Source organism: Phoca vitulina, unplaced genomic scaffold, assembly GCF_004348235.1.
Source record: "Phoca vitulina isolate PV1807 unplaced genomic scaffold, GSC_HSeal_1.0 scaffold2, whole genome shotgun sequence".
NCBI lineage: Eukaryota > Metazoa > Chordata > Mammalia > Carnivora > Phocidae > Phoca > Phoca vitulina.
Genome location: NW_022589705.1, coordinates 85,881,087 through 85,904,315, shown reverse-complemented (window position 1 = coordinate 85,904,315; position 23,229 = coordinate 85,881,087). Strand labels below are relative to the sequence as shown.

General features: G+C 36.9%; 1 protein-coding gene across 18 annotated transcripts in view; it reads right to left on the bottom strand.

Annotated features, from left to right (window-relative positions):
- EIF4G3 (eukaryotic translation initiation factor 4 gamma 3) overlaps nucleotides 1-23,229 on the bottom strand; it is a 333,115-nt gene that overhangs the window by 148,808 nt on the left and 161,078 nt on the right. For 9 of the 18 annotated variants that reach the window (XM_032391835.1, XM_032391889.1, XM_032391850.1 and 6 more), the window contains 3 exons: nucleotides 13,953-14,048; nucleotides 12,450-12,563; nucleotides 8,893-8,925 (listed from right to left, as the gene is read on the bottom strand). In XM_032391835.1, coding sequence (XP_032247726.1) covers nucleotides 8,893-8,925; nucleotides 12,450-12,563; nucleotides 13,953-14,048 — 243 coding nt within the window. The remainder of the gene's footprint in view (nucleotides 1-8,892; nucleotides 8,926-12,449; nucleotides 12,564-13,952; nucleotides 14,049-23,229) is intronic. The other 9 variants (XM_032391917.1, XM_032391938.1, XM_032391955.1 and 6 more) reach the window with 3 other exon arrangements.

The following is a 23,229-nucleotide window of genomic DNA, read 5'->3' as shown; positions in this document are numbered from 1 at the left end:
GCAAAGTTACTAACGGGAACCTGGGCTGGGCCATACCGACAACAACAGTCTCACGTTTATCTCCACTGACAATCTTGTTGACAGACACAAGAATTCTGTTGGCTGCAACCAAGAACACTGAACTAGTAAACTTGCCATCCTACACTTCACTTCTCTGAATTACACAGCAGATAAATCTATTATTCATCAATGTATGTGAGCTGTAAAAACACTACATGAATGAACTGAAGCATTTTTCTAACTTGGTTAATATGTCAGTAGCCACAAAACTGTCATAGGCCTCAAAGAGAGGATAGTCATTCATCCGCTCAACTTACTGAGCATTACTCCATGTTAGATGCAGTGGAAGAAATCTTATTCCTGTAAGATAACTTTTTCCACCAACTCTAGAGGGCAGCCAAGACGAGGAGAGTATCACACACAACAGGTGATGATCCACTGTGGTTCTATTATCATCAAATTTTGTAAGAGCATTTACTGCCTGAAGAGACACACGGTGTTACTAACTTGTGCAGAGCAAGAAAAGCAGATATGGGCAAAGTTTCCCCACAGTCCTAACAGTTTACTGTATGTGAGTCCTTCTGGCACTGGTTTCCAACTCCTCTGCAGGGGTTTTTAACCCCCGTTTACAATAGCTGAGAATACAGCTTATTCAAGGAGGATTCAGAAGCCTGTTTTCTTCAGTGGTTTTAAAAGAGAAACAAGTGTTTCTGATGATACTGCTAATATTAACATAAGCTGAACCCAGGAAAACACAACATTTATGATTATGTGGACATGCAATATTTTTTATATACAAAGACTTCAGCGTTGAAACAATGTAGAAAAGTGTATTCATATATGCACATTAAGTAACACTGAAGATTTATATAGTACTTACTAGCTTTTTATGTAATTATTTTACATATATATTAAATTATTCTTACAACAAAGCTCTAAGACAGGTAGGATTATTAACACCCCCATTAGATATACTGGGAAATTGAGGGACAGGGAAATAAAGTAACTTCCTAAAGGTCTCCCACCTGTAATTTAAACACAGTCAGGTTTAGGTGTATAACTTTAACTGTTACACACTCTACTTCGTATTTTCAAACAATTGTTGATAGTAAAAAGAAATTTTTTCTAAGGCTGAAGGAATGTGGTGAGACCTTTATCCAACTACACTAATGGGTGGCATATCCTTCAATCGTAACATTCCTGGTAAGAAAAACGTTCCATCAATTACTTCACAAAATTCATGCTTATTATTCAGGAAAATAAATTTCTTCTACCTACAAGACCCTAATTCTGTATCTCCCTTAAAGTAACTGACACCTGTTCATATGCTTTTTACATTCTTGGTTCAACAGTTAACAGACCTTTTACTTAAACTCACTGCACAAGATTTTTACAAGGACAGGCTATCTGGAGCTTATTTTTCACCCTTAAGAAGTTCCTTCCCTCCCTCATTCTCCCTCCCTCATTCTCCCTCCGTCCTCCCCCCACACATGAGATTCTACTATCTATAGAACTAGAAAAGATGTAATGGCTGGAAAGGCAAAGAAATAAAAAGAGATGGATTCTCTTTTTTGTACTCTCTCCTAACCATTCAATTGTAAATTTAGAATTAGATTTAATAGTGGTGCAGGAAATTAAAAATCCGTGGGTGGGCATGGCAGCAAACCACAGGTTATTAAAAAGAACCTGTGAATGTGAATGGGCCTTCCCAAACTGCTTGCAATGCTTCTGAATCTCTTTTCCTCTCCACCGATCATACTCTCCTGGATGCTGGATGGAAGGACAGTACAAGCCATTTAATCTAACCACATACCTAAAGTTTAAATCTCTTATTTGACATGCCCTTCAGGTTACGACGCTTGAGCAACTGAAGACACAGCTCCATTCCATTATTAAATGGAGTTCTGACTTTCCTTCTACTGGCTCCAAATTTTTCTCTCTGTATCATCTTCCCTCTAGTCCAACAAATATTCCTAAAATCACATCAAAGTCAAATCCTTCTTCTACAGAAGTGACAAATCTCTAAGTTATGTGAAGACAGCCATCACTGCCAACTTTCACACCAATGTCTATTTTTTGTTCAAAGCCAATTACTACCCTCCATGCCCTGTCCCTCCAACCAAGATACTGAATTCCCTCTTCAGCTTTCTCTCAATATGGTCCCACAGTTCAAAGTCTCACTGAATAGAGAACCAAACACAAATATCCAGGTGGTATCTGCCCAGAATGTACCTGGCCTCACTCAATAAATTTATCTGTTGCTAAATCAAAAGAGCAACATCTCTCTCTTATTCTGGCTGATTATATTTCCATTAACAAAACCAAGAATAACAGGAGCTCTTTTGTCAACCACATTTTACTACTGATTGGTACTGAGTTACAATCTTGTAAAATCCCTAAGTCTTCTTTATATATAACCGGCAACAAGTCACGCTCTTCACTTTTGTATGTATTCTTAGAGTTGTGTAATGAAGTTCAGATAGGGAATCATGTATGTTGTTCCTTTGAAAATGTATCTGGCTAATTTCAATCCATCATTACAGACTGTACAGATACTTCTGGATTCCAAATGTGTAATACAATGTCAAAACCACATAACCACCAGCAAATTTGACAGGCATGTCATTAATCCAAGTCACTGATGAAAATGCTGAAAAAGGCTAGGCAGAGAAAGGAGGAATCGTGTACAACATGATCATCTCCAAACTTGATTTCAATCTGTTTTAAGTCTTTTATCTTTCAATGGTCCACTAGTATGCTAGGAGAATGTCAAGGGGAAGAATCAGCCCTCATGTGAGGTGGTACTTTGCGCAGCTTTTCCAAAGGGCTAGGATACATTTAAAACAGAGGCTGAATTTAGAGTACTCATAATAGCTGACTTTCACTGTAACATTCTAGAAGCCGGAAGGAAAACGTTACCTCTTGGAAAATCCTTCTAAAGATGTGATAATTATACCATTACCTAAAGTTTCCTGGCCAATAACATTACTAATAAATGCTTTTTGAATATGTTGGTAATTCTATCACTTCTCATGAATTCACTCTTTCTAAAATCATCAAAAGACAAGGATATCTCTAAAAAAACTACATAATAATTCAACATTCTCTAAAAACTACCTATTCATTTTCAGCAACTAGAAAAATCATGTTCAATCACATTAGTTCTTCTTATGTGGGAAAAAAAAAAACTACACAATACTTATTAATTTGCAAAGTAATAAAAACCATATCAAAAATATGCTTCTGAAATCCCTAGCTTTCTGCAATATATAGTTCAGCCTACTGGAGGAACAGTAAGATTTGCAATTATGAATTTTTTAGGTTAATATCTTCAAAAATTCTAAAGTACTCTTGAGAAAAATAACAGTGCTATAATTACCTCACAAGTTATAAGGGAACAAGCAGTGAAGAGTCCACATAATGGGATATTCATTCAAGTATCAACCAGATATTCTGCTGACTTAGACCAATTTATAAGAAGGTTATTACATTCTAAATTCTTTCTGTACTTTCCCTGCATGTGGCCAATATCACATAATTTATGTTTCATTAAGAATCAGAAGATGTAAGCCCTAGAGCTGAGTTGTCCAATACAATAGCCACTTGCCATATTTGATTACTTAAATTAAAATTAAAAATTCAGTTATTCAGTTGCACTGCACATTTCAAGTGCTCCACAGCCACACGTGGCTAGCAGCTACTATAGTGAACAGCGCAGACACAGAACATTTTCACCACCACCACAGAAAGTTCTATTAGACAGTAGTGTCATGGAGGATTAGGTCAGATGGAAGAAAAAAATCGTAAGGATTCTGTTCAGGAACAGAAGGTGTTCTGTCTGATCATGACGTAGACTCAAAAATGAGCATCCTTGTAGAATACTTCGCTCATAGGTAAAAATAGGTTGAGAAAGGGGGGAAAGATAGGCTGTGTCACTGTTAAAGGAAATTGACATTTACCAAGAATCTATTATGTGCCAGGGACTGTGACAGGCAGGTACTCTGATCCTCACAACACCCTTAGGAAATAGGTGCTGTTGTTGTAACACTTCAATATTTTATTATTTATGAGCATATTTTATCCATTTCTCAGATAAGAAATCTGAAGCTCAAAGTTATGCCAACTCCCAACCTGTATTTTCTTTACTATCTCTGCCATAGCCCTACAACTCTTTGGTGAATAAGGCACTAGATAAAACTGCCCAAGACTGACTTACATTAAGCTCTGAAAAATCTAAGAGGACTGGTCTCTTAAACTGCATAAATGCTTGATCTTATTTCCAAGTAATATCCATTAGACTGTGATATGCCAGAACTGGCCCCAGAGGCAAGCCCTAAGCTTTCATTTATTTTACTTTCCAAATCTAAGAAACTGCCTAGAGCAATACAAATATTTCTCTACCAGAAACCAAGACTTCAAATGTAACAACACAAGTTTGAATACAGAAATCCTTTAAGGTTCATAACAACAACAACAAAAAATCAACATGAGCCAGCTATTTTCTTTTCTTTTAATCTTTTAGCAAAAAGAACAAAACTACAACAGGAAAACATGCACAGTTTCAATGCTGCTTGCCACTAGGTAACGTATTTCCTTGATGCGAGATACTGTTAACTTTATCAAGCTTTTATTTGTTTACACTAAATCCGATTGCTTTGAATATGGCATACTATTCAACATTTGTGAATATTATGGTAATGAAAATCATGTATCAACACACTGAAAAATGTTTTTGTTCTAGGAACACTTTTAAATACCAATTCCTTGGTCTTTCTCAAAATGCAAAGACTACTCAGCCATAGTATTTAACCAACACTTGATCTCTGTTGTGAAACCCAAAAGTAAAATAAGGACAGGAACACAAGTAACTTTAAACCGCAACTACACGAATTTCAACTACTAAACATGAAATTAATAACACAAGCCAGAATCTACATTATACCAAGTGACTTGCTTTACTTATGAGTGTACGTTCTGTTCTTTCAGTTTCTAATTACCTTGGGATTTTCAAACTGATATCAGAGTAAAAATAGTTGACATATTTCTAAAGCCACGGGTGTTTGCATATAAAATTACTTAGTACTTCTTTTACCTTTGAAGAAAACTGTTAGTCTAATCTAAAGCTCTCTTCAGGTTACAAAATGCAAAAAAATAGAACATCCTAATTAATTAATCTAAAGAATCCATGTAAAAGCCAAAAACTAATGGTACTGGAAGAAGACATGGCTGACATAATTCTAACTGGAGCATGGTATCCCTGACTTGAGGGACTCAATAAGGGCTCTGGCTGGCCACACATAAAGATACTCTAAATAAAAGTAGTTCCAAGAAATACATTCTGTAAGTTTCTTGGTCCTATTAAACTAAAAATATTACTATGCAGAATCTTATTTGTTTCATTTCAATTCAGTTTACTTCATTTTACAAAGAAGAAAAAATATATACATAGGTTCTAGATTACTAAACTGGACAACCGTGTTTTCATTTCACAAGCAATTACCTCCAATTAGCTTATCTAAATAACAATATCTTTTCCTTCGTAATGTTTATAGAACCAATTGTTACTAAGCGTTCACAAAAACTTATGTATTTACTGTTGGACTTTAGAAATAACAATCACAGGAAACGTCATCCAGCACCAAATTATTGTGTAAAAAAAAAAAAAAAAAAAAGATCAAAGCATGAAAGGATATGTGATCAGAAAGGTAGCCACTGATGAACAATTCAATAAAGGAGAAATGAGAAATCTATTCACTAAGTCTAACTAATCAAAGCTAATTCTAACCCTTGATTTAATTCTTTCTGGCCAAAGAAAACAACTATAAATGAAAAAACCATTTGTGCCTTCAATTCACAACAAACCAAAAATAACCCAGGACATAGAAGTTTTTCCCCTTTAAAAATGTATTCTCTGTATACCAATGTTTTTTACTGTTTACTCTCATTATACAAGTCTCTATGTACTGTTTTCTCTTATGAGCCATCTCCTTCTCTATGAACCTCTACCTGACTTTCTTTCTTTCTTTTTTTCTTTTTTCTTTCTTTCTTTCTTTCAACACATACCCAGAGAGAGAGGGGGTGTGTGGGGGAGGAGCACAGGGAGAGGGAGAGAAATATATAACTTTGGTTGAGGCAGCAGCAGGCTCCATGCCCACTGCGGAGCATGACATGGGGCTCGGTCTCACGACCCTGAGGATCATGACCTGAGCCAAAAATCACAAGTCGGACACTTAACTGACTAAGCCACCCAAGGAGCCCCTCTACATGACTTTAAATTTTAGGAGATGATCATTTTAAATACAGACTTCAACCAGTAACTCTCAAATGGGAAATAGTATCATCTCCATGGGGGTTATCTGGAAATATATGAAGGTGTTGTTTGTTTTGTTTTGTTTTTTAATTGTCACTGGGGGAATTCTACTGGCATTTAGAGCCCTAAGGTTGCTAAATGAACTACAATTTACAGGGAAGTTTTTCATAACTGGTTATCCCACCCAAAATGCTACCTATTCCACAGTGAAACAAACCAAACTGGCCTGTACATCCATGGATACAGCAGAGCAAACTCTTCCTAACAATCTGCTCTATGCCACACCACTGTTTCAGCTAGCTCTGCTCAGCAGTGCCACTTCAACCCCACACCTTCCCTCTTCTAGTTCTCCACGGGAACTAATTCCTGCTACTGCCTCAACCAAAGTTATATATTTCCTTACTCACTTAATTCTCTCTGGTGTAATGAAAAAATTTTAACTGCTATTTAGAAAGGAGGAATGCCAGAGTAAAAAGCAGCCAGCTACCTGAAGTTTTTGTATTCAAAAGTAATGCTCTGGATTTATGATGCAGCTCAAGAATCTATCTTCAAGAACCAGTGTAAAAAGGAATTATTTTCCTTGCTAATGAATAAATAATAAGTATATAGACATATGGAGTTCTATTTTTTTAATTTCACAAGCATCATCCTATAGCTAAATAAAGGACCAATCTGCCAATACTTTCTTGAGTCATATTACACATGAAAATGATTTCAGAAATGAAATCAACCTTTTCTCACAAAGACTCCTTTAAGGTTTCCTTGGTTTTTGGAATTAAAAGACAAAGAGAAGAAAGTTCAGAAAACAAATTTTTCCGAAGAAGACTATTTATAAAGGCTTAAATACAACATCCCTATTTGAGGACCATTGAGATTGAATAGAAATTATAGAAGCACTTAGCCTTCTATGAAGGACCACAGAAATCGTTTTTCTTTCTACTCTGCTTCTGGAGCAGAGATCTCCCAAGGTTTCTCTGTTAGGAGTTATCTCTCTGGCTTGATCCCTGACTAAAATTTAAGCCTTGCCTCTACGACCCTTGACTAAATATTTTATAAAATTTATAATCAATCTTTTTACCTAAGGGTTTATCTTCTTTTTAATTATTAGTAATCTTGCCCCATAGATGTGTAGTATATACTAAATACTGCTAATCATTTTCCTTCCATTATCTCATTTACTCTTCATATCAGTCCTAAGATGGCTACTAATACTGCGCCCATTTGACAGATGAGAAAACTAAGGTTGAGACCAGTGAATAACTTGCCCAAAACCACTCGGTTAATAAGAGTCAAACCTAGGTCTAGTTGACACCAAACTGCAAGCTCTTTAACAACACTATCTGTTGATACTAAAAAATATCTGAATTTTATTTCTTCATCTAATCCAAAGAATCGCCATCCACTTCATACAACCACATCTGAGTTCTCCTACAAAGTGTCCTTAGCACCTCAGAATTTGCTTGGTTTTTACATCATCTAAATTGAAAAGACTTTATTTTGAGAAATAGAGCCTTACATTAAATCACTGGTAGACAATGAAATCCTGCAATTACACCATGTCCATTTACTCAGTAATAAGAATTCTAACTATGATTAACACAAGTAAACAATGGGTAACATTTCTCTAATTTTATCAAACCATACTAGATTGCATAATAATATAAAAAATAGCTACCACTTATTGCTGCTTTCTTTGTGTCAGATGCCTAAAGAATCTTATCCCTAACACAGAATATAGGGTATTTATCCCAATTTTACATATGAGGGAACTGAGGCTCAGAAAAAGATCTGTTTAACCCAGCTGGTTACACAGTAAAGCTGGTAATATGAACCCAGATCTGTAAGGCCTAGGCCCTTTCTACTGCAGCAGGAGAAAATGTTTCAGGACACTCTGTAAGAAGCAAACCCTGCAAGGACTTTCTCCCAAACCACCTCCTCTAGTATATTCCTGCTAAATAAATTAGTGTCAGCATATACATTTTTGAATTTTAATTTATACAATTACTTCATTTAAAAAGAACCAATAGGCTACATATATTAAAATTAAATAAGGTATTTATTTTCTATGTATCCTGAGAATAATTCTATAAAGCAAATGAATATGTATTACTGTTAATTTGATATTAGATCTAAGTTAGTAACTGAAATTAAGTGGTTTTAGAAATATTAATGCTATTTTATACACATCAATACAAGTTACATCAGATTGTTAACAGAAAACCCTTAGAATGTTGCCTGTTCCAGTCAAATTTAAACAATACAGATATCCACAAAATCTGTGAGGGCTTACTACATCTACAATTTTTCAGGGTTCCTTAAATTCAGAGCAATTATTTTTTTGGGGAAAAAACCACTCTATTATTTTTAAATTGTGCCATTAACAGAACGGAATGGGTTTGTTAATAACAAAATGCTGTGAAATTAGTGAAGGACAAAAAGAACAGAATCACAGGAGACTGCAGCTACTCTTGAAGAGTACAGGTTGGGTGGTTCCCTGGAATGGCAGCATTCTAAGGGTCAGCAGCTACTAAAGCCCCCACCTATTAGTTAAGGGTGATAGTGAAGGGGCAAGGGTACAGTACCTGGTGATGGGCAGGTCGAGGCCCCGCTGCAAACTGAGAAAAGGAGGGAAAACAAACACAAAAGGAAAGGCACAAAGAGTCAGAAACACCACAACAAAAACCAAAATGTCACACAATATGCCAAAAGAAAAAAAACCCACAAGAAAAAAAAAAAAAAAAAACACAAACAGTCAAAGCTTTGCTGCAGGACAGTGACAGACAGGTACTAAGATTCAACAGGTTAACACCACTACCAGCTATAGTTTGCCATTTATCAGCTGGGAGAGAAACAGCTAAGCTGTTAGGCACGTAAGGGTACCTCTCTGATAGGAATATTAAAAAAAAAAAAACAAAAAAACCCTAAAATAAAGCAAAAGAAGGTTTGAAATACTAAGTGATTATATTAAGACAAACATGAAAAACTCAAGGGTGCTTATGCTATTGATATAGCTGGAGGAAATGAGAAAAGCTTTTATATTATAAGAAATAGCCAGGAGGTAATTAAAATGTCCAACAGGAAATAAAGAATGTTAACAGGACTGATTTCAAATTTACTTAGGTTTAATGGGGTATTTCACACATGAAATGGAAATTTCAGTATCTTCCTTTATTTCTTAAAGAATAAAATTTCATTTATATATCTATAAATACACAAACATATTTATAATATATAAATATGTATTTAAATATATAAATAACCATATATATATTTAAATACAATTAACTGGTGAAGTTTAATATCAGGCATACCAAAGCAAATAGCTGGTAAAGAACATCACTTTCTAACATGATTAATCAAAGTGGTACTATTATAAGCTCAAGAAGAAAAAAGAGTGAAAGAAATCAAATCTCTCAATTTTTATACACAACAGCACAACACTGTCCATATGCACCTACTGCTATCTGATATTGAGAATAATAACAAAAGAAAATATAACTCCTTAGCCCAATAGAGTGCTTGAAAGCAGGTAATACACACTCCCAACTCTTATTTTCCCTAGCGTACAATGAAAGAAAAAGCTTTTCCACCAATAAAATTTTAAATACTAAATTTCTAAGATCAACTAATTCTTCACCAGAGCATTAACTGGACTTCCAATATGACTTCACTAAAAAGGACAGAGAAAACTATTTGGGACACAGTGTCATGTACTGGCTACTAATACATTAACTATCAAAATTTAACCACCCTCTTTAATAATGAGAAGAAAATATTTACAAAGCGGTTTTGAACGCAAACCACAAAGGCTTTAATGTAATACATTTAAGAAACTAAAATACATCTTCAGTTATTTCCTAGAGAGCCTTCCTTCCATCAACTCATCACTGCCAGTGAATCAGACTGAAGATTAACGAAGAAACAATCCCTCATACTCAGAATTTAAGTTACGTGCAAGAGATGTGGAATTATTTCCCCAACTGCCGTTATTTCATATAAATAATTTTCAAAAAATTGCAGTGGAGCACATCACAATGTAGCAGATGGCTGAAGACCGCTTTATTAAGAATTCACCTAAGAAGATTAAGAAGTCACCTTAGAAGCTAAAACATCACCTATTTTTCAAGTAATGAAATGTGTCTTAAACACAATTCAAAGTTATTCAGTATAAATTAATGAGCTCTTGATGACCTGTGTGATTATAGTGTGTTAGGTCAGCCATTACATTTGCTAACTACTATAAAAGAGTTTTTCAAAATGATGATAAGGGCAGCTTCACTTCTTGTAGAACGTTTTCTCGTCACAGAAACTGAGGTCTTCTATTTTCAGTTTTCCAATTATGAAAAGAAAACAGATCATACCTCTACTATGGACATCAAGTTTCAAGAATAGGCAATACCACCCATGTGGTATGAAAGTAGGGGGTGGAAGTGAGATGTTTCTTCATGACACTTTTGAAGAAAATGGGAGAGAAGGGCCATGTTAAAAAATTAACCTGAGTACAGCAGTACCTGTCTTATCACTGTTCCACAGAAAGGTCCCATTTCTAAGGCTCTAAAATAAAAGTTGCAACTTCATATATTTGGAAGATTCCAGTCAAAAAGAGAACTTTCTATGAGCAAGAGGAGTACCTTATAAAATTACAAATATACTTAAACAAAACAAAACAAAACACAAGTTAGTGGGAAAGTACCCTAGTCTATTTTGCACTAGTCACCATTGGCTATTGAGCTTTCCACTTGGAATGACAATAGTCTTAATCCTATGGGTAACTGTAAGCAACAGAACAAACTGTAGTCGCTGCTGGCTCATATTAAAAATAGAAACTTTCATTTCTTTCTTTTTTTTTTTTTTAAGGGGTCTTTAAGATGGTGAGGACTGTAGATATTAAGGAAAGCAGCCTTCTGTGAACTTGGATCCAATGTTAATGCCACCCACCCACCCACTCACTCACTCTTCTGGGCACAGTTGGCAACAGGGCAGGGACAACATAACACTGATGTATCTTTGGCACTTAGCACCACAAAATATAACCAGTGGATACAGGTTACTGCAAAAGCCAAACAGTTCCCCCTCTTTCAATTAGGCATTTAAGAGGTATTTTGGAGGCTATTTAAAAATAAACTATTGTTTAAAGAGTTCCAGCATAACCAGAAAATGAACAGATAGGTAGCTAATCAGTACCTTTTTCCTTTTAAACAAGATTTTCAATAATATGAATTTAACTAAGATACTATACATCAAATAGAAATATGGACACAAAGATAACCTGAAAGAGGGAGGGGGCCACTTGAAGCCACTTGGATTGCAAAGGCAGCTGTCCAGGGAAGAACAGAATAGCCTAAACTGTGCAATTGCCAATGGCCCATTAATGCAGAAATAGAATGGAGTAAGCTTTAGCTGCTCTACAAAGCCATGGGAAGGGTCCCTTCCTTAGTGCAACAGCTTACCTCTCCTCACCAGTTGGGATAGCTGTGGGATGGATGAGACTAGACTATGGCAACTTGGGATGTAGAAAGAAAATGCAATCCTGTCAAATTTCATATCCCAACTTCACCCTCCCAGCACCAACACAAATGAAATAAAGAAAACGGGACCCAAAACAACAAGCAAGAGTAGTCTAGGGTTTGCTAGTCTTGCACTTGTTTTGGGATATGTAATGGAATGTTATGTGTGTGGTTTTTAGTAATGGGGGTGATAATGGTCACTAGCAGAGCAGATGGCAAAAATTGCATAGAGGATAGTATCTGAAGAGTTTATGACCACAGAAAAATGGCTGACAACTACAGACAATTTCCTCTTTGATATTCAATTATAAAATGGAAAGAGGGAAAAAGAAGCCTTGAAATTTATCTTTTAAAATCAAATTTATCTGAAAGGGATATCCCTCTTCGAGTTTAAAATAAAGAAAAATCTAAACCCCAAATTACTCCTGTCTAATTCCCAATCAAGAAGACCCACCCAATTTGTTATTCTTTTCCCCAGTATGCCTGGCAGAAACTGCCATGCTAGGTTAGACTTTCAGAGAAGAAGCAATCAAAGCATTTCTGTTCATCAGCCAATAAATGGATGTGGTCAAAAATAATGAGTGCCAGAGGCACCACTGCCTGCAAGAAGTACAGTTTGTTATATTGCTTACAATGCAGTATTTTATCCAGCCTCTTCCAGCCAAGGACCTGTAAACGGGAGTCTGTTCCAAAACCTTCCTCCTCTTCCAGTTGTCTGTGCAATGTATTGGCACTGTTCTGCTGGGCTGTCAAAAAAACTGGTTTAGAGATGCAGCTCTTCAGTCAGGTTTTGCGCCAGTTCTAACCATGTAAATTTCTTTTCTTTCAATAATTATAAAAGGGGCATGGGGGTGAAGAGGGCCATAGAATTCTTTGTAATAAGAGCTTACCATAATGTCCCATGTTTAATGACTAGAAGCAGGGCCTATCTAAATTAATCTGGTGAGATCTCAGGCCCACTCCAAGTAGTCAAGTATCCACATCCCCAAACCACTCTCAGAACACAACTTGCATCAGACATCTTGTTGATCATTTCAGAAAAAAAAAAAGACAGGCATACAGGCAACTAGGACCAAAGTCCCACCTCTTTAGAAAGGTTCTTCCACCCCCTGGGGAGAACCAGGATCTAAGAACAGGTACTGGAGAAGAGGGCAATAGGGAAAAGGAAGACAGGAAGAGGGTAAGAAAGAGGTTACATTTTGGTGCAGTCTATGATCTCTAGTTCTTTGAGCAATCTTTCATACATTTCAACATTTCTCAGTTCATGCATAAAACCAAATGAATAGGAGCTAATGCAATGAAATACCCCTATACTACAGGCAAAAAAGCAGGGGGAGGGAACCAAACAAAGATACCTATACTGAGGAAAACACAGAGCTGAGATACAAGTAGGAATGTGAGATACAATGTGAGATGTTACAGAAGCACCTTCTGACAAAAACTAGTCATGCAGGGCAGGAAACGACGTTCTAAGGAATGGACAGCTGAAGCAACTATATACTTTTGTGAAGCAGAAGGATGAACCTTGAGTAAATTCTCAGTCTTTGCAATATTTATTGCAATCCATGTAAAGGATGAGCAAAGAGGATGATAGCATTTTAATTTGTATGACAATTTGTTTACCATCTGAAAAAATGAATACACCATTGGTGTATGTCATGCATATGTCCATACTGTCAAATGATTAGAACTGATCTAGTGACACCAATTCAGAAATTTACTTCCCAAACCACTGAAATTTGAGAGTCTAATTAATGAAATTTAATTTACTTTTAAAATCACTGTGCTTTACTCTCCTCCTGAATTGTGAACAGCACAACAAATTAAGAGTTGAAATGAACTTGAATGCAACCAGATTTAAAAAAAAAAATCATGCCACAGAAAAGTAAAAGAAGATAAAAAGCTCCATTTCTTCTTTCTCTCAATAAATTTAAATTATTCCTATATTAAAAGTCTGAAAATGCTAATCAATAATAATAATAATAATAATAATAATAATAATGTCATAATAAAATAAATTGTCCTTGGAACAAGTTTCCAAAAACAAGTAAAAATTTTAGCCAAAGGAACCCAAGCTCCTAAAAACACAAACTTAAATGGAGAACATTATCTAGAACAAGCTTCTGCGTACTTACCGGAGAACGGGTTTGAGGTTGTGAATTCATTGTCTGAGGGGCTTGAGGGTATACCAACGTGGTTGGACCTGCATTCTGTCCAGAGGGATATGGGGTCTGTCAAAAAATGGCAGAACAATATCATACTTTGAATATATATGGCAGGGTAACTCAACGTATTAAAAAGAAATTTATAGAAGTATTTACTAGTATGGTTTATAGCTATACTTTTAAAAACTTATCTTTACCACAACATGCAGCAATTCAGAATCAGAGCAGCATTTTTAAGAGGTTACCTTAAACCTCCTGATAAGGAGACATCTGCAACCCAATGACTAGGTACAATGATTTGATAACTGAAGTACAAAGAGCACTCACTGTCAATTCATCTATTTCTGAAACGGACAGACCATGCCACAAACAAAATCAAACATAGCTGAGAGAACTTGTTACTGCTGTGGTGAGCTTTCCAAAGTACCTACAAGCAAAGAAAACCACTGAGGAAGACAGACCAGAGCCAAATTAGCAGTTCACTAAGTTAACTGCTATATTATTGTTGTTCTCTTCCACTGCTTACGCTTTAATCCTTTTACATGACCATTTTTTTTTTTTTACGTAAAAATCTACAATCAATACGAACTTTAGATAAAAGCATGGGATAAGTGGTAGTATGTACTAACTTACCACAGGTTTTCTGAAAATAAGAGAATAAGCTTTTCATTATGAACCCGTGTTAAATACTACAAACTAGTATTCTATGTGCTACTGAAACCCAGGGGAAAAAAAAGCAAAAAACCTGTAACATGTTTAAGATGAAATACTGGCAATAGCAATGGACACAGAATCACAGGACTTGGTGTTAAATCCTAACAACTGCCACTTACTTGGGCAAGTAATTTATCTTTCCCATGAATGTAAAAAATAGTAACTAATCTACTTTGCAAGGAAGTTGCTAAGATAAAATGAAGAAAAATCAATTATTATACAATCACCTTTTATTACCATGGTGCCAATTTTACAAATGAGGAAATCAAAGGTCAGAAAATTTAAGTGTTGGGGCACCTGGATGGCTCAGTTAGTTGAGTGTCTGACTCTTGGTTTTGGATCAGGTCGTGATCTTTTGGGTCAAGTGACTGAGCCCCATGTCAGGCTCCATGCTCAGTGGGGAGTCTGCTTGAGATTCTCTCCCTCTGCCCCTTCCCCCACTGGCTAGCTTGCTCTCTTTCTCCCTTATTCTCTCTCAAATAAATAAATAAATAAATCTTAAAAAAAAACACAAGTGCCTTATCCAAGGTAACTAAGTAAATGGTATCTCTAGAAAGTATTCTAACTTTGCTTTAAAAGAAAATTCAAAATGACCATTTAGTGGCAGTTCAGCTGGGATTAACAATTTAAAGCAAATGTTTGAGGGGAGCCTGGCTGGCTCAGTCAGTATAGCATTGATACTGGAGTCATGAGTTCAAGCCCCAAATTGGAGGTAGAGATTACATTAAAAAAAAAAAAATCTTTAAAGCAATGTTTGAAAAGTTTATAACTTTTAAATAATGAAAACAAAAAAACTAATGACAAAAGTTTCATACTGGACATGGAGAATAATTTGCGATCTTTCAACATGGTAATCTTATACCCATCTCTAATAACCAACATTAAGCTTCTACATCAGGTTAATTTCCCTTTTTACTATAGGTGTACTAAATCTGGCCACAAATTGAAAATTATGACAGCAAGTATCTCACATCTATCAAATAGGTGATAATTGCATCAAATATGACTCAACAGTTAGCTGCAGATTTCTCATCAAAGATTATTTTTAGCAATGTTTGAAAAATCAAGTTTATGTGTATGTATCACACTCAAACTCTAGAAGGCTGGAGGCGACTATCTCAACTTAATTCAAGTTAACTGTTTCAACTTGAGAGGTAAGTTGATTTCTTTGCCAATTTGAATGTCTTTTATTTCTTTTTGTTGTCTGATTGCTGAGGCTAGGACTTCTAGTACTATGTTGAACAATAATGATGAGAATAGGCATCCTTGTCGTGTTCCTGACCTTAGGGGAAAAGCTCTCAGTTTTTCCCCATTGAGAATGATATTCGCTGTGGGCTTTTCATAGATGGCTTTTATGATATTGAGGTATGTTCCTCTATAACCTATAGTTTGAAGAGATTTAATCAGGAGAGGATGCTGTATTTTATCAAGTGCTTTTTCTGCATCAATTGAAAGGATCATGTGGTTTTTGTCTTTTCTTTTATTAATGTGCTCTATCACACTGATTTCTGAAAGATGAACCACCCTTGCATTCCAGGAATAAATTCCACCCGGTCATGATGAATAATCCTTTTAAAAATGTACTGTTGGATCCTATTGGCTAGGAATATTCTGGCATCCATGTTCATCAGGGACATTGGTCTGTAATTCTCCTTTTTCATGGGGTCTTTGGTTTGGGGATCAAGGCCTCATTGAATGACTTTGGAAGTTTGGAAGCCACCCAGGCGCCCCCTACTATTTCTATTTTTTGAAACAGCTTCAGTAGAATAGGTATTATTTCTTCTTTAAATGTTTGGTAGAGGGGCACCTGGGTGGCTCAGTTGTTAAGTGTCTGCCTTCAGCTCAGGTCATAATCCCAGGGTCCTGGGATTGAGCCCCACATCGGGCTCCCTGCTCAGCAGGGAACCTGCTTCTCCCTCTCCCTCTGCTGCTCCCCCTGCTTGTGCTCTCTCTGTCAAATAAATAAATAAAACTTTTTAAAAAAGGTCATTTAAAAAATAATAATAATAAATAAATAAATGTTTAGTAGAATTCCCCTGGCAAGCCATCTGGCCCTGGACTCTTGTCTTTTGGGAGGTTTTTGATTACTGCTTAAATTTCCTTGCTGGTTACTGGTCTGTTCAGATTGTCTATTTCTTCCTATTTTCAGTCCTAGTAGTTTATAAGTGTCCAGGAATGCGTCCGTTTCTTCTAGATTGTTTAATTTGTTGGCATATAGTTGCTGGTAGTAATTTCTAATAACTGTTTTTATTTCCTTGGTGTTAGTCATGATCTCTCCCCTTTCATTCATGATTTTATTAATTTGAGTCCTTTCCCTTTTCTTTTGGATAAGTCTGGTCAGAGGTTTATCAATCTTATTAATTCTTTCAAAGAACAAGCTTTTAGTTTTGTTGATCTCTTCTACTGTTTTTTTGGTTTCTATTTCATTGATTTCTGCTCTAATCTTTATTGTTTCTCTTCTCCTGCTTGGTTTAGGCCTTATTTGCTGTTCTTTCTCTAGGTCCTTTAGGTGTAAGGTTAGCTTGTGCATTTGGGATTTTTCTAATTTTTTTTTAAAGATTTTATTTATTTATTTGACAAAGAGAGGCACAGAGAGAGAGGGAACACAAGCAGGGGGAGTGGGAAAAGGAGAAGCAGGCTCCCCACAGAGTAGGGAGCCCGATGCGGGGCTTGATCCCAGAACCCTGCGATCATGACCCGAGCTGAAGGCAGACGCTCAACGACTGAGCCACCCAGGTGCCCCGGGATTTTTCTAATTTTTTGAGAGAGGCTTGGATGGCTATGTATTTCCCTCTTAGGACTGCCTTTGCAGTATCCCATAGGTTTTGGACTGATGTGTTTTCATTCTCATTAGTGTCAATGAATTGTTTAAGTTCTTTAATTTCCTGGTTGACCCAATCATTCTTTAGCAGATGCTCTTTAACTTCCAAGTGTTCGAGTTCCTTCCAAATTTCTTCTTGTGGCTGAGTTCCAGTTTCACAGCATTGTGGTCTGAAAATATGCAGGGGATAATCTCAATCTTTTAGTACCAGTTGAGATCTGATTTGTGACCCAGTATGTGGTCTATTCTGGAGAAAGTTCCATGTGCACTGGAGAAGAATGAGTATTCTGTTGTTTTAGGATGGAATGTTCTGTATATATCTACGAAGTCCATCTGGTCCAATGTGTCATTCAAAGCTCTTGTTTCTTTGTTGATCTGCTTAGATGATCTGTCCATTGCTGTAAGTGCAGTACTGAGGTCTCCTACTATGAATGTATTATTATCAGTATGTTTCTTTATTTTGGTTATTAACTGGTTTATATAATTCGCTGCTCCCATGTTGAAGACATAGATTTTTACAACTGTTAGATTTTCTTGTTGGATAGACCCTTTAGGTATGACATAGTGTCCCTCTGCATTTCTTTACTATGGTCTTTGGTTTAAAATCTAATTTGTCTGATACGAGGATTGCTACCCCAGCTTTCTTTAGAGATCCATTAGCGTGGTAAATGGTTGTCCATCCCTTCACTTTCAATCTGGAGGTGTCTTTAGGCTCAAAATCAGTCTCTTGTAGACAGCATATGGATGGGTCCTGCTTTTTTATCCAATCTGAAATCCTGTGTGGGAGCATTCAGCCCATTTACATTCAGTGTAGCTATTGAAAGATATGAATTTAGTGCCATTGTATTGGCCTGTAAAGTCTGTTTCTGTAGATTTTCTGTTTCTTTCTGGTCTATGTGACTTATGGGTTTCTCTTGGCTTACAGAATCCTCCTTAATTTTTCTTGCAGGGCTGGCTTGGTGGTCACATATTCTTTCAGTTTCTCCCTGTCCTGAAAGCTCTTTCTCTCTCTATCCATTGTGAATGACAGCCTTGCTGGGTAAAGTATTCTTGGCTGCATGTTCTTTTCATTTAGTACCCTGAGTATGTCTTGCCAGCCCTTTCTGGCTTGTCAGGTTTTTGTGGACGGGTCTGATTTTATTCTGATGTTCCTCCTTCCATATGTAAGAGATCTCTTCCCCCAGCTGCTCTCAGGGTAGCTTCCTTGGCTCTAAGATTTGCAAGTTTCACTGTTACATGTTGGGATGTTGATCTATTTTTATTGATTTTGGGAGGGGTCGTCTCTGCCTCTTGGACACAAATGCTGTTTCCTTCCCCAGATTAGGGGAGTTCTCAGCTATCATTTGCTCAAATATACCTTCTAGTCTTCTCTCTCTCTCCACCCCCTCAGGGATCCCAATAATTCTGACATTGGAACGTCTCATGACATCATTTCATTGATCTATTTTCATGGACTATTAGCTGCCTATCCCTATTTTCCTCAGCTTCCTTCCTATCAGTTTTTTTCTAGATCACTGATTCGCTCTTCTGCCTCATTTACCCTGGCTGTTAAGAGTATCCAGTTTAGACTGCATCTCATTCATAGCATTTTTAAGTTTGGCCTGATTAGATCTCATTTCTGCCCTTAGAGATTCTATATTGTCACTAATCCTTTTTTCAAGCCAGGCTGTTGACTTCATGATTGCTATCCTGAATTCCATCTCTGACATCTTGCTTATATCCATATCCCTTAGTTCTGTGGCAGAGGACATTGTCTCTGGTTCTTTTCTTTGTTGAGAGTTCCTCCTCCTAGTCATTCTGTCGAGGGATGGTTGAATGAATGAACAGAGTACAAAATATCAACCAGACCCAAGCTAGATACACCCTAGCAAAATCTGGAGTGGTCAGACGCCACCACAGAAAAAACAAAGCCAAAATGAAACACAAGAATAAAATTAAAAAAATTTTTAAAAGCGGGGGTAAGGGGGACTATAATCTCTCAGGGTGGACAAGGCAGGGTGTTTCAGTTGTTCCTGGGTGTATTTTGGTCTGTGTGTTAGAGGACACTACGTCCCAAAATTACAAGGAAAGTAAAACTTGTATATATAAAAAGGTAAAACTGAATCTACAAAAAATATAGGTGTGTAAAAATACAAGTTAAAAAGCAACTATGAAAAATAAGTTGAATAACAGACATCTGTTGAAATAAAAAGGGAAAAAGAAAAATACAACAGAGGAAAAGCATGAGAAAAGGAAGAAGAAAAGAAAAGAAAAGAAAAGAAAAGAAAAGAAAAAAGAAAAGAAAAGGAGAATTATATCTGAAAAATAAGTAAGTCATGAGGCCACACCTGGAGCTCAATATACAATTTTCCCCTGGTGTTGGGATTTTACAGGCTTATAGGATCCATAGGATTGTCATCCACCTGTTCTTCCAGCCTGTCTTCTGGGGGAGGGGCCTGCCACACTGTTTCTCAGGTAACCCTGCCTGGCGGGGGAGGTGCCCCACCCTGTCAGGAGGATGCGCTCAGTGGAAACCAGTCTTCTGTGTGGCTTTTGTTCCCTGGGTGCTTTCCCCACCTCTTCAGAGGATCACAGCAAAAATGGCCGCAGCCAAACCTCTGGCCCAGAGCAGAAAAATCTCAATCTGCCCTCTTTAATAGACCCTCCAGGACAAACAATCTCCACTTCTGCATGCGCCGCTGAAAACTGCAGTCTCCTGCGGTGCGTGCCCACAGCAACTCTCTCAGAGGTAGTATCAGGGGCGGAGTACCAGTGCCCTTTGTGATCCTAAAACCGCAAGTGGCTATGGGCTCGTGGGCACACCCAAAACTCCGGCATCAGTCTGGGTTCCACTCTAAAGCCTTTTACCGGCCACTACCGTTCTGCAAGTTTTTGCCCGGTCACGGACTCAGGTTCCAGATTTTTTCAGGCTGTTCAAGGAAAGAGCGGTTATCAACAGGCCTGGCTCCTGGTTTATGGCAATTGGAGCTGAGAGTCCCCTCCTGGGCTCGCTGACCATAACCTGCTTCCTGGCTCCAATGCTCGGGCACTCTACCATTTCAGGAATCCGTTTTGCTCTGTAGTCCCTCATAACCTGAGACCACAATGCCCTACCTACCTAAAATTCTGCCTTTTCATTTCCTGAGCCCCCTTCAGAGAGGGATGTTTCTCACTAGAGCAAATTTCTAAGGTTCTGATTTTGTGCTCTGGTGTTACATCACTTTCCAGGCACCATTTATGGAGGCTCCCTCCCCCTTCTGTTTATCTTCTGATATCTTCCCGCCAATTCATGACTCCACACGTCCTACCTTGCAAAAAGCAGTCGCTTTTCTGTTTTCAGAGATCCAGATATATATTCAGACATCTCAGACTGATTTCGTGGGTGTTCAAAATGGTTTGATAGATATCCAGCTAAATTCAGAGGACCAGTTGAAAAGGGGTCCCCTTACTCCTCCACCATCTTGCCTCCTCTCCAAGAAAGGTGAGTTGATTTCTTATCAACTCTGTCTGCCCCTAAGTTGAAAAGTATTTCATCAAGTTTGATGACAACATTTGGATAGAGCTATAAAATACAGAACCAATTTCATTCTTTATCAATTTAAACAAAGTGATCAAATGTTAAGAAAGCCATATTCTCAGTGGTAAGGGCTCGTTGGTTTTAGGAAATCTTGATACTTTATTCTCAACATGTAGCTGATGTTGGCTGAAGCAAAACCTTCTGACTGTTAAAATACTAAAGACAACACTGAGATGTACAACTTATAAAAAAAAAATACAGAAATGTTCTCTCTATCAAGAAGTTACGTGAAAATTTTGCCCTTCCATAGCTAGAGTACTACAGAAAGGAAGAGCAGCCTAATTTGTTTTCAGAATAGATGCTGAAAATATGCATAATGGCCATATTTGACCTTATTCAAGATTTTCACTAATATCTTCAACACTGGAGCCATATAAGGCAACACATCTACAGTTAACTGAAAAAGCGGCATGTGAATTACCATTCAGGCACAAGTACTATCATTAGGTAATACACCATTCCTGGCAACACATATAGCTGGTTCTCTGTCAATACTGGCACTGTATCATTGGTCTTATAATGAATACTAATAGAAGAATTTATTTTCCTTTAGCTTGGAATTACTATTTTAAACAGACAAAAAATAATCAAGCAGTTCTACTCAAATTATATGTATGTCAAGAGCAGATTCATATTCTACACAAGCAGTTTCATCTAAACACAAAGCATAATATCTGATGACAGCCACACACAGAAGTGATTCCACTTTCACAACGTATGCCATTGTGCCATTATGGGGTTTTAACAGAAGCACAGATAAAGGAATTTTGCCAAGAGCTCACTTAGCTTTCTCTCAGAGGATTATTCAACTCTTTGTGGCTGGTTTTAGAAATTTATCTGGAATGATATAAATTGTACCTGTCAATGCTACAAAGAGTGCAACTGTGAACGATGCGTCTAGGTTTTTTTCTCTCTTCTCTACACGTAATGACATGATTCACCAAGTTTATGAAGTCATTCTGGAAAAACTTGTTTAATATACTACTACACTTTGTTGGAAAATATTGCAAATATTTAAATAGGAACATTCTATAAACATATTTCATAATATCAAATGAATAGAGAACTAGGAACAGATCAACAGACTATCATGTCAATAGTCATCACAGGTTTTGTTTGCACTTTCTCTTTTTGGACCTTCACAGGTATTACAAAGACTTACTTCTCCAAGGACGTATACATTAATTATTTCTATTTAAACTGCCAATCACTTCACTGTCCAAGTTTACATGAGTTACAGACTTGCATTCTCATTTTCATCATTACTTTTATGTTTCAATGAACCTTCCTAAGTCACTGATACCTTTTTATCAACTTGGGGAAATAAGAACACAATAGTAACAACAAAAACTACCAAATGGTGTTAACTGATAAACTGTTAACAGAATGCCAGTAAAAAAAAAAAAAGAAAGAAAAAAGTCAACCAAAACAATTTCTGTGCTGCAGACATAACCTTTAAGTCCATAATAACTATTTAAGAAACAGTGATTTGGATATTTAAAGATAAAAACCTGAGGGTAAATTCCATTATAAGACAGAACACCATAACATAGCATCTTAGGTCCAGATGTGATGGTTTTTAAAATATAAATATATGAAAAAAATCAACAAGGATTTTCAATTTTTGCGATATAATACAATGGACTTAAGCCAACAAAAATAATTACAACAGGGGTCGCCTGAGTGGTTCAGGCCGTTAAGTGTCTGACTCTTGATTCTGGCTCTCAGGTCATGATCTCAGGGTCTTGGGATCAAGCCCTGCGTTGGGCTCTGTGATCAGCAGGAGTCTGCTGGAGATTCTCTCTCTCCCTCTGCCTCTCACCCTGCTCTCTCTCTCTCTCTCAAACAAATAAATAAATTTTAAAAAATTATAGGGGCGCCTGGGTGGCTCAGTCTGTTAAGCTCTTCATTTGGCTCAGGTCATGATCCCAAAGGTCCTGGCATTGAGACCTGTGTCGGGATCCCTGCTCAGAGGAGAGCCTGCTTCTCCCTCTCCTGCTCCCTCTGCTTGTGCTGTCTTTCTCTGTCATATAAATAAATAAAATATTTAAAAATAATATTACCTGTTTAAGACAATTCCTTCATCTGAAACAAATACTACCATAATGACTAAATTCAATATTGTGAATGTGTGTGCATGAACATGCAAATGTGAT